The sequence below is a fragment of the Mytilus californianus genome, unplaced genomic scaffold, assembly GCF_021869535.1.
Source record: "Mytilus californianus isolate M0D057914Y unplaced genomic scaffold, xbMytCali1.0.p SCAF_14, whole genome shotgun sequence".
Lineage (NCBI taxonomy): Eukaryota > Metazoa > Mollusca > Bivalvia > Mytilida > Mytilidae > Mytilus > Mytilus californianus.
In genome coordinates this window covers 3,531,865-3,542,816 of record NW_026262626.1, presented here as the reverse complement: position 1 = coordinate 3,542,816, position 10,952 = coordinate 3,531,865, and the positions used below count along the sequence as shown (strand labels likewise).

General features: G+C 31.6%; 1 protein-coding gene across 2 annotated transcripts in view; it reads left to right on the top strand.

Moving 5' to 3' along the window:
- Positions 1-847: 847 nt before the first annotated feature.
- The window catches only part of LOC127724023 (serine/arginine repetitive matrix protein 1-like), a 29,879-nt gene continuing 19,774 nt past the window's right edge, over positions 848-10,952 (top strand). The window contains exons 1-5 of one of the 2 annotated variants that reach the window (XM_052230774.1): positions 848-933; positions 4,494-4,583; positions 6,417-6,542; positions 8,616-8,786; positions 9,164-9,273. In XM_052230774.1, the coding sequence (XP_052086734.1) occupies positions 910-933; positions 4,494-4,583; positions 6,417-6,542; positions 8,616-8,786; positions 9,164-9,273 (521 nt within the window). In that variant the 5' untranslated portion in view covers positions 848-909. Of the gene's footprint in view, positions 1,128-4,493; positions 4,584-6,416; positions 6,543-8,615; positions 8,787-9,163; positions 9,274-10,952 lie in introns of both variants that reach the window. The other variant, XM_052230772.1, reaches the window with a different exon arrangement.

Genomic DNA, 10,952 nt, shown 5'->3' with positions numbered 1-10,952 from the left:
TCAGCAAAGGTCAAGGTTTCCAGATTTATATAACTATGATAATTTGAAAACCTTTGTTGGATTTATATTTATGTTTATTTATGGTTGTCACATATAATGGGAAAAAAATCTTATTTACTCTTAGGTCAACACATCTGAGGTCAAGGTCACATATACAGAAGGGGTTTTTCCTAATGGTAACTTTAGAATCCCTTCCTGTGGATTAAGTTGAGCAAAACTTATCTTGGTCAATTATAATATAAAATATTAAATGACAAGAAAAGGTTCTTATTTGGTTTTGAATCAACCTGTCCAAGATCAAGGTCACAGATATTAAAAAAAAAATAAAGAAGGAACAATATAAATCAGTACAGGAAAAGTACACAGCTGTATAATGTATTATAGCTCTACAATAGATAGCATAAAATAATCTATAGCATAATTTAATCAATGGTGACTGCACTTTGAAATAGACCATATAAACAAAACAGGAAGACAAGTTCTTGTGTAATGCTCAAAATAAATTAGCACAGAATTTCGAATTTGAACAATTTAGTTTTGCTTCAAACTATAAAATAACAAATTAAAATTTAAGTGCATTGGGTTAAAAAAAATGATAAACGTGATATGTAAGCTTTTAATAACGATAATATTACTGTAAAGATCTTGGTTTGAAATATGACCTTTTTTAAATGAAACTCCAGCAGAGATTCCAGGTGGTCATTAAAATTTTAGCAGTCAAAGCTTTTCGGCTGAGATTTATGTTACATTTTATCTACTGTAGGACCTAAGGTATTATTTATGGACCATACTCGGAAATTGTAGTACGCATTTTATATCAAGCTGGTTAACAATATTTCCGAAAAAATGCATTCTGGGTTAAAGTTGCGTCCATCTTGTTGAACAGAAACGTGCACCAAAAGTTTTAACATGACAGACGCCGGCTTTTTCAAGGTCTAGACTTAGCACCAAGAACTGTTTTAAGCTTCATTCAATCATCAGCGTATATGCACTAATCAAAAGTCAAGGGGGTTTATCTTACACATTGAGCTTGCTACAAACAACCAGACGGTAGCTGCCGATCAACCAACTAGCGACACAAAATATAGACAAAAATGTCACTGCCATTTACTTCTTCGTCATACAAGGTCAGAATAAAAATCACCCAGATATTATTTTATCAAAAACTAATAGCACTGTTTGAATATTTACCTGAAAGTCCAAGTACTTCTTACTGTTTTCGAAAACGAAAGTAAACTGAAAATAATTCACATTTACAGCAACAGATAAAAACCTACAATGCTGATTTGTTGAACTTTGCATACATTTCTTGATTATGTCCTATACCCTCAAAGTACCGCAATTTTGTTTGTCAGGTAAATCCATTCCATTTGTGAACAACTAATTTGAGGCAGGTGTTACCTGTGAAAGGGGACGAAGTCCATATAAATTATTTTAGAATTCAAGCATATTTTACTCCAGAATCTGTTGAAAAAGAAACGGAATACGGAAACGTTTCCGATGTCGGTCCTGTTGTTAGGGATTTTAGTTGTGACGTCATTTTCAATGTAAACAAAGAAACGCTATGATTTCATTAGTATGCTGATTTTTATATTGATTTTTAGTTCTATTGATTTGCTTAATGTTATAAGGCACGTCCCCATAATATTTTACTCAAATCCCGAGATAAACGATACTGGAAAAGATTTCTGCACAGATGCTGGAAAATAAAAAATGTTAGAAAAAAAGTTAACGATTTCGAGTTCATAAGTAGATTGATTTTTCTACTGTTATTTGGGACTTTGTCCCCATTTAATGAACATGCTAACCAGACAAACGAAATTACTGCATCTTAGTTTTGTTTATTACTGAATAGACTATGCGACAGTTTGAAATCATTAGCCAGCATAGTGTATCACAGCTGCCAAATTTCTTGATTCACTTGTAGGCGTTAACTACAAGATATTTTTCCTTAGTCCTGATTGCACGATTCACCTAATCGCTATTTGTCTGCCATTACTGGACATCACAAAGGTTCCCATAAAATTTTGAAGTCACAATAGAAATGTCTGATGCCATAAAGGAAAAGTTATTGTTGTATGACATCAATAGTTCAAGTGTTGATTCTTGGGTCAAGTGTCGCAGATTCCCAAATTGCGATAAGATCTACGTGATCCTTTGAACATGTTTTTGTTGGAATCTCATCTTCATAAAAAATTGTTATATATTCCTGATTTTAGCCTTGGTAGTAATTGAAGATAGACCTGTAATAAGACAAGTCCATGTATTATGTATTTGTATTTAACGTAGAACCAACGAAATTACAGACCAGTATCGTAAATGATATATTTAGATCAAACTAAATTGATGCTTTTTTCAGTAATATTTTGTTTTACAGGATAAATCTTTTAACTTGTTTTATTTTATTCGTAAAAATCTTCATCTGTTTTTGTCGATAACGACATTTTAATATTTCTTTCAACTTTTACTTTTCTAGAGTTATGCCCCTTTACAAATGGAAAAATTGCTGAATTTTTAGTTTCTGTTCTCTGACTTAAGTTTGCCTCTACCAAATGTTATGAAACTTATACCCAATACTTATTACAACGAAACTCAGATCAAGTACAAATTCGGGTAGCGTCACTTTTACCATTCTTCAGTTATGACCCTTAATAACTTTATATGATGTGCAAGCAGGGGCATCATCTGTGTCCCATGGACACATTCCCATTTTTGTCGAGCCTTTGACTTTTGTCGAAAAAGCGAGACATAGCGATCCTACATTCCGTTGTCGTCGGCGGCGTCCACAAATATTCACTCTGTGGTTAAAGTTTTTGAAATTTTAATAACTTTCTTAAACTATCCTGGATTTCTACCAAACTTGGACAGAAGCTTGTTTATGATCATAAGATAATATTCAAAAGTAAATTTTGTGAAAAAAAAAATTCCATTTTTCCGTATTTTACTTATAAATGGACTTAGTTTTTCTGCCAGGAAACATTACATTCACTCTGTGGTTAAAGTTTTTGAAATTTTAAATAACTTTCTTAAACTATCCTGGATTTCTACCAAACTTGGAAAGAAGCTTGTTTATGATCATAAGATAGTATCCAGAAGTAAATTTTGTAAAAAAAAAAAATCCATTTTTTCCGTAATTTACTTATAAATGGACTTAGTTTTTCTGTAAGTTAACATTACATTCACTCTGTGGTTAAAGTTTTTAAAATTTTAACAACTTTCTTAAACTATCCTGGATTTGTACCAAACTTGGACAGAAGCTTGTTTATGATTAAAAGCTAGTATCTAGAAGGAAATTTTGTTAAAATTTTATTACATTTTTTCCGTATTTTACTTATAAATGGACTTAGTTTTTCTTCCAGTTAACATTACATACAGACTGCAGTTTAAGTTTTTAAAACATTTATTAGATTCATAAACTATCCTGGATTTTTACCAAACTTGGACAGAAGCTACTTACAATCAAAAGATATTATAGAGAGGAATATTTTTATTAATTTTTTTCCTCTTTTTTGTTGAGCCTGCGATTAACAGCAAAAGTAGGCGAGACACTGGGTTCCGCGGAACCCTTACGAATTTTTTTGTTACCAGTTGAAGACTTATTCTTGATTTTTATGGTTATTGAGCACTAGTTGCTTTATTGTTTGCAATATTGTTATATAATCATGATAATGTCTTTTTGGAATTTAATTTAGAGTTCCTCCTTAAGGCCCATACATACGTCCTGGTAGCATGATTTTCTACCTGGAAGTGCCATATCATATACCTGTGCGTTTGCCTCTTAATTACACTAGCTGAGTCATTTTGGGGCCTTATATAGCTGACTATGCAGTATGGGTTTTGCTCATTGTTGAAGGCTGTACAGTGACCTATAGTTGTTAACTTCTATGTTATTTGGTCTGTTGGAGTGTTGTCTCATTGGCAATTATACCAGATCTTCTTATTTCAAAAATGGTAAAATAGGAGATAAACGAAAATTAGATGATGCAATTAATCACATGACAGACAAGCGCTAATGTGAAAAATAAAGATGAAATCAAAATTTGTTTACTTTGGAGCATGTGTTTACAGGCAATGTCTTTGTCAAAGCTAGAAGCCAATTGATTATCAAATGATTGCAAACCACTGTAAATGTATTTTAATAGATAATTACATTATGATACACTCTGGAAATGATGTAAACAATTGTAGGTTAGTAAGATGATTTAATTTTATGAATTTTCCTTCTCTGGTTGTACAACTGAAATGGTAGTTCTACTTGTTCGATGCCTATTTTCACTTGACTTGGACAAACTGTAATGTCAAGCCATGGGGTATGCTGTTTCTTCCAATATACCTTTCTATCTCTTTAGTTGGACAAAGTATGTAGATTGCAGTTGTACAACATTTGTCAAAGGACGAAAAAACAATCACGTTTGGCATGTTTGGCCTCATCAATGATTAATTGACCTTCAAATGAAGAAGTATTATAGGATGAATTTATTTTCTTATTTCAGGGCACAAGTGCCGACCAGGATAACAGATTCTCAGACAAGAAGAAGAAGTTAATGAAGCAGATGAGATTTGCTGATGCTTTAGAATCTAAGGTACATATTTCTTTTACATTAGATTTGTTGAAGGTATGGATGGTAGTGAGCAAGGGTCTGGAAAGGGTCATATTTGCCAGTCATGACCTAAACTGAAAGCTACTCATCCTAAATGACAGATAGGGATTAAGGACAAATTTATTTTTTTTACTGAAATAATTTCGGTCGTTTCATTGAGATCATCTTTCTTAATCGCCATTTTGCACTTTTTCTTTGTTTTGTAATCCCTTTCCTGTAATAAAACTGCCACTTCCGTTTAGTATGATAATCCTGAGGGCCCTCCTAATAACTATATTAATGCCTCCGTGAAATATTGGCTTTCGATCGCTAATCACTTTTTACCCGTGTTTTTAATTCACACCTGACAGTGATCAAAAGCTCAGAACTAATATTATGATAAAGAAATTAAGATTCCATGACAATTTTCTTCATTTATTAATTACTTTTCAGCAAAGACAATCGTCCATTTTGATTTAAAAATTAAATTTTTAATCTACGTAGAAAAAGTAATTTTTCACGAGTAAACATGTGCTTTAATTACTATGTATTACGCATGCGCCAAAATGTCTTCACCAGATAAGACAATCTTAAATTGCAAAATGATTTCATGCTAAAATAGATGAGTGCAACTATTATCTGTTATATTCAAACATCTTTAAAGGTAATAAAATTAAAAATCCAGTGATTTCCTGTCAATTTCATAAACAGAACAAATCCCGGAAATGAATCCAGAATTATTCGTACTTTAGTATTGTCTCAAAACTTCCTGTTTTAATTTCGTTTTCAAAATCGAAAGAAACGTCAGCGATGTCTAAGAAAATTTCCATTTTGAGTCATTAAAATCATTTCAATTTTAAACAGATGCAGTCCATAAACTGTTCTTGAACATTTTTAGAAAAACGGTAAGAAAATTCATGAAGTAATTGCGATGAAACAGTCAATACAAGTTCCTTGATGCTATGAATCTAGTGTGATTTCGACAATTTGAAAAAAATGGCCCAACTTTTTAAGTCAATTTTAAATGACAGAAATTGTGTGAAAAAATTTCCAGTTCCTTGGGAGTGAGGTATTTTTGGAATTGATACATGTATATTATTCAATTACACTGGAACAGCCATATTACTGGATTCATGTACTTTCATTGGGACCCATTTATGTGGATTGAGCTTAAGGAAACACTGAATTTTCGTTGATATTTGATTATGTGTTTTTATCAAAGTCTGAATACCAACCTATAAAAATATGTACTTCTGTGTTTGTTGAACATAAAAATTTGTTGTTTACATGTACCCATGAAATGCGCAAAAATTAGTATCCTAAAAATGATAAATCCAATGTCTTCTCTAAAAAATAACGATTGCCTAGTAAGCAGATTTTTTTTAAAGGAAACTAATTCTTACTGAGCATGCTGAGAGCATGTTTAAACAAGAATGTGTCCGTAGTACAAAGATGCCTCACTCGCACTGTCATTTTCTATGTTCAGTGGAACGTGAAATTGAGGTCAAAAAACTAATTTGGCATTAAAGTTAAAAAGATCATATCATAGGGAACTTGGAACTAAGTTTCAAGTTGATTGGACATCAACTTCATCAAAAACTACCTTGACCAAAAACTTTAACCTGAAGCGGGACGAACGGACGCACAGACCGAAAAACATAATGCCCCTCTACTATCGTAGGTGGGGCATAAAAATAAACAACATTATGTAAGCGTGAAGTTGATATTACAGCAACAGGTATATTTAGATGTTATTGAAAAAGATAAGCATCTAAAATTTGTCTGAACATATGTACCAGATTGAAAAAATTAACTTTGATATTTACATTTTTTCAGGTTGATATGTCAAAAATAAATGTAGACAGCATAAAACCATGGATTGCTAAAAGAGTTACAGAATTATTAGGCATTGAGGATGATGTCGTTGTCGAATTTGTTTACAATCAGCTTGAAGAATCTAGGGTAATTTTGCCTAATGATTATATTGAAATGGCTCTTCTACTTTAAAAATCATTTGTTTTTATTTCATTTGTCTATGTTAGAATAAAAAAATTGGTAGGTAAGATTATTGTTCAAATAACATGAATAAGGTTATAAAGCTATAACGTTATTGTTTTGTCTGATTTTTCCTTATTTCTTATATTGTATGCAATATGTATTTTGAAAATTTTCTGTGGTCTGAGTATAATACATTTTCATGTTATGTATGTAACTCTTTGTAACATAATTTTTTAGCTCGCCTGACTTAATGCCATGAGTACTGCTGCTTTCATTTGGCATCCGTTGTTGATTAAACTTGCACTTTAAACAATGTCATATTGGGTCCAGTTGCATTATTTAATAATGTAATCTTTATTTTACCCTCCTCTTATGAAAATAAGACTTTTTTAAGTTTTGATTTCTGTGAACAGATCTTGTTTTTAACAGACTAAACTATGTGAAAACATTCCATATAAAATCCACAGACCATTTAAAGCAAGTTTAGTGATGGTATATTTGAAAGTTATTTGTTCCTGACCTACTTCTCTTGAAAAGATTTCTCCCTTGCCATGTCCAACAAAAGACTTGAAAATTGGTATTTACTGCTCCTCCTCTAAGCATACTGCATTTAGGGGTAAGAGAAAGGACTTGTTGTCTTGGAGTCAGAAAAATGTATTTGTGTAGGGAAAAATGTCTACCTGCAGACTTGCCTTGTGAACTTACACATTTAAATTCCCACTTAGCGTGTCAGTCTTGTATAAAGCAGAGTTCATATTCATATCACATTAACATGTTCTTATCCTCAATATGCATGTAATATTTGTCACTGGACATTCTACAACCATCCATTCTGCAAACATTTCATACTTACTACTGTGACCTATAGCATAAATGTCCTATTTCAATTTTTTTACATGAACAAACCAGGTGAGCGACCAGTCTCGTGCACTCATAAGCTGTTATGAGGTCTCTTTTTTTTTTACGCTTCCTATCTGCTATTTAAATACTTTGTAGTAACATTCAATTAAGGTACCAGAAAAAGCATTTGATCAGCAATTTAAGTTCAGTCGGTAAAGTTTAATTCAGTGTTAATTATCAACAAAGAAAATTGAATCATAATGCAAATATCATTTATGGAAAACTCTTAAATATTCCAAACAAGTTCTTAGTTTCTTGGACAATATGCAAATTGTAAGGAATCTCTAATATATTTTATTAGTACATGAAAAACTACACTTATTTCTGTAAAAGATATTCTGGTTGAAAAAGTATTGTTTTTGTTGATTGTCTTTTCATGGAAAGTTTAACTTATATTTTGATGTTTCCTCTCTTAACAATCAGCGATGATCATAAAATTACCTCCCTTCAAGTCCAAGAATTAAAGGGCTACGACACATAAATCTTAAGGAGGCAAAGACTGCACACCGATGGCAAATCGGTTTGTATTGAATAGTTCAAGTTAAGTATACCTATCATTCCAAATTATGTTTGTATTGTAATGTAATAAGTGTTCTACTGAAATCTATCGTTGATTGTGCTAAAGAAATTGAGGATAACAATGAAGTGATGTTTTAAAAAAAGTTATCAAAATTAATAATTTTTCTTTCCATGCTTCTTGTGTTATATTGTCAACTATGTATATTGTTATCTCTAATACTTCTTTTATTATGATTAAAGGATGATTTCACATAGAAAATGAAAGAAAAATGAGCAAAATGGATAGAGATAGTCAGATTGATATACGCACGAAAGATGTATACTTTTAAAACATGTACACCATTTAAACAAAATGTATTCATGGTTTATGTTGTGTGTATCGTATGTCGTGCCTAAGGCAAATTAACAACAATTTGATGGCTCATATTGCGCTGTATTGTATTCATTGAACCAATATACGATTTTCGATTGCATGTACAAGTTTGAGGTCTTTATAATCTTGTATAACAAATCACTCTTTTTAGTTCTTCATTTTATTTTTCCTGGTTAAGATTTCATTGTATTAAATACAAAAAAAGCATGCTTCATTTGTTTTTCTTCCCCATTGTCTCGCTGCAGCATCCAGATCCGAAAGAAATACAGATAAACTTGACTGGTTTCCTGAACCCTAGAAATGCCCGTATATTCTTAGGCGAGCTATGGGAATTGTTGGCAAGTGCACAGGCGCATGTAAGTGGCATACCAGAACAGTTCATCGAACAAAAGAAGGAAGAAATAAAGAAAAGACAGGTGAGAATGCTAATCAGTTACAGTAAATCATTGATGATTTTGCTTTTCATGCCCTCCATACAATGTATTTGTTCAGTGCTTTTACGACTTGTCCAGTTTAAAAACTGAAAAGTTAACATGGTTAACAATTAAATTGAGTGTTACATTAATAATGTTTTCAAGAGTCTTGTACAATTGGCACTGTTAATATTGCATTAAAGAAGTTTGGAGAAATGTACAGTTTTGTAGATTTTAGGAAGAGTCAACGTTTATGTGTATTGTGATTTATATTTTGTGATAACTCACTATTTTAAACATATTTTAAAAGTGCAATGATTCTCTTTCAATAAGTTTTATATTCTAAAAAATTGCATTTTTTTTTATTTTAACCATCACAGATAGAGCAAGAAAGAATCCAGGCTAATCTGAAAAAGCATGAAGAACAGATTAGAGAACAATTGAGTAGAGAAAGGAAGGAACAAGAGAAGAGAGACAGAGGCTCTCCTAGGTAGGAAGAATCATAACATGGTTTTAAATCATTGATGCTGGGATTGAGGGTTAATGCTAGAAAATTTGAGAAATAACACAAATAATTTATGGTTATGTCAGGGTTTAAGCTAGGATTTTGAGGGCTTTAGTCACTTTTGCACGGGATGAAAATCAACCTTATTTTGGGTAGCAGCAAGGGATCTAGGATGTATATTACTATCTATATATATTTGTCAGACTTTGAAGGACTTAGGCATACTATACAGTTACTGCATGATTTGATTGATGTGGCACTTTAATAAGAAGATTAGGATATAAGATCTAGAAATCTAGTTCACAATTTCACTTCAGTTAGTTTCAGGGTACATTCCTAATCAGCAAAAGTTGGGATTCATTTTTTTTAAACCAGGAATCACAGCATATATGAACTTGTAAGGACTATTTCACTTCATTACTCATACTCATTATCCTTAAAAACGTTTTAAAGCGATATTTAGAATTAATTCTATAAAGTTGGAACCAAGGATTTGTACAAATCATTGTTGGAACAATTCTAATGACTTTAAATTGTAAATTTATCATGAATAGATCACGTTTACTTTCGATTTCCAAATGAAATGAAAACGGGAAGTGACAAAGTGGATAATAAATTCAGAATGAATCCGGATTCATCTACGGATTGGTTCGTGTTTAAAAAAGGCAGGAAATTATCATTTTTTAAATTAAATTTTCTAAATAAGAACTATATTTGTCTCTCTCATTTAGTTTGATACTTAATTATTTCGTATTTTACGTTTTCGTGTCTTTAAATTCATAAGAATACTTTCGTGCATGCGCAGTTCATTGTAAAGGAAGCACCTGTTTGACTCGTGAAAACATTTCTGAATGTTATGAATAAGGTTCTATCTTTTTAATCGAAATTGTCGAAAGTTTTTGATTAAAAGTTATATCAAATATGACGAAACTACGACAAGCGAACTGCAAATTGTGATCGTTTGAGAAATATTGAAATTAAAATGCGAAGTGTCCGAGGGAAAACTCGAATGAGGAAACTACGACAAAAGAACTGCAAATTGTGCTCGTTTGATAAATATTGAAATTGAAATACTGACTGACTGATTTTACTGGGGAAAATAATTATGATGATCAATTATGAGGTTGATAAATAATTAACGGATTAGTGACCCATCCGATGGCGATAAGCGGATTATCTGTAATCACAACTTATAACACCTGTTGTAAATGCTAATTAGCTGAGGGTCATAAACTTGTCAGAAACAATTAAGAAGACAGGTAGAATTATAGTATTTTCATGCGAAAATATTTTTACTCTTTCCAAATTTAAGTGACGAAATTGATTTGGAATACTTTCCTCATTTTGAAAACCGTTTCGTAAATGACGAAAATGACGAGCGCTAGCAAAATCACTGGTTATGTCATGATTTCAATTATACAAACATAGTTTGTGTCAGCATTCATAGAAAAAATCTGTTTATGTATTCTGAATTATTATCCAAGAAGTTTTGAAATTTAAAAAAAATTAAGTTGAGGACTACGAGGGAGGGGAGAGTACGTCTCTGGTGTGTTTTATACAAATCTATAAAAGAAAAGAGAGCAATAGAAAAGTGCAATTGATTGATCTTTTGATTATTAAAATGTGCCTTTTTCATAATCTGATATAAGCCACAATACTTCTAG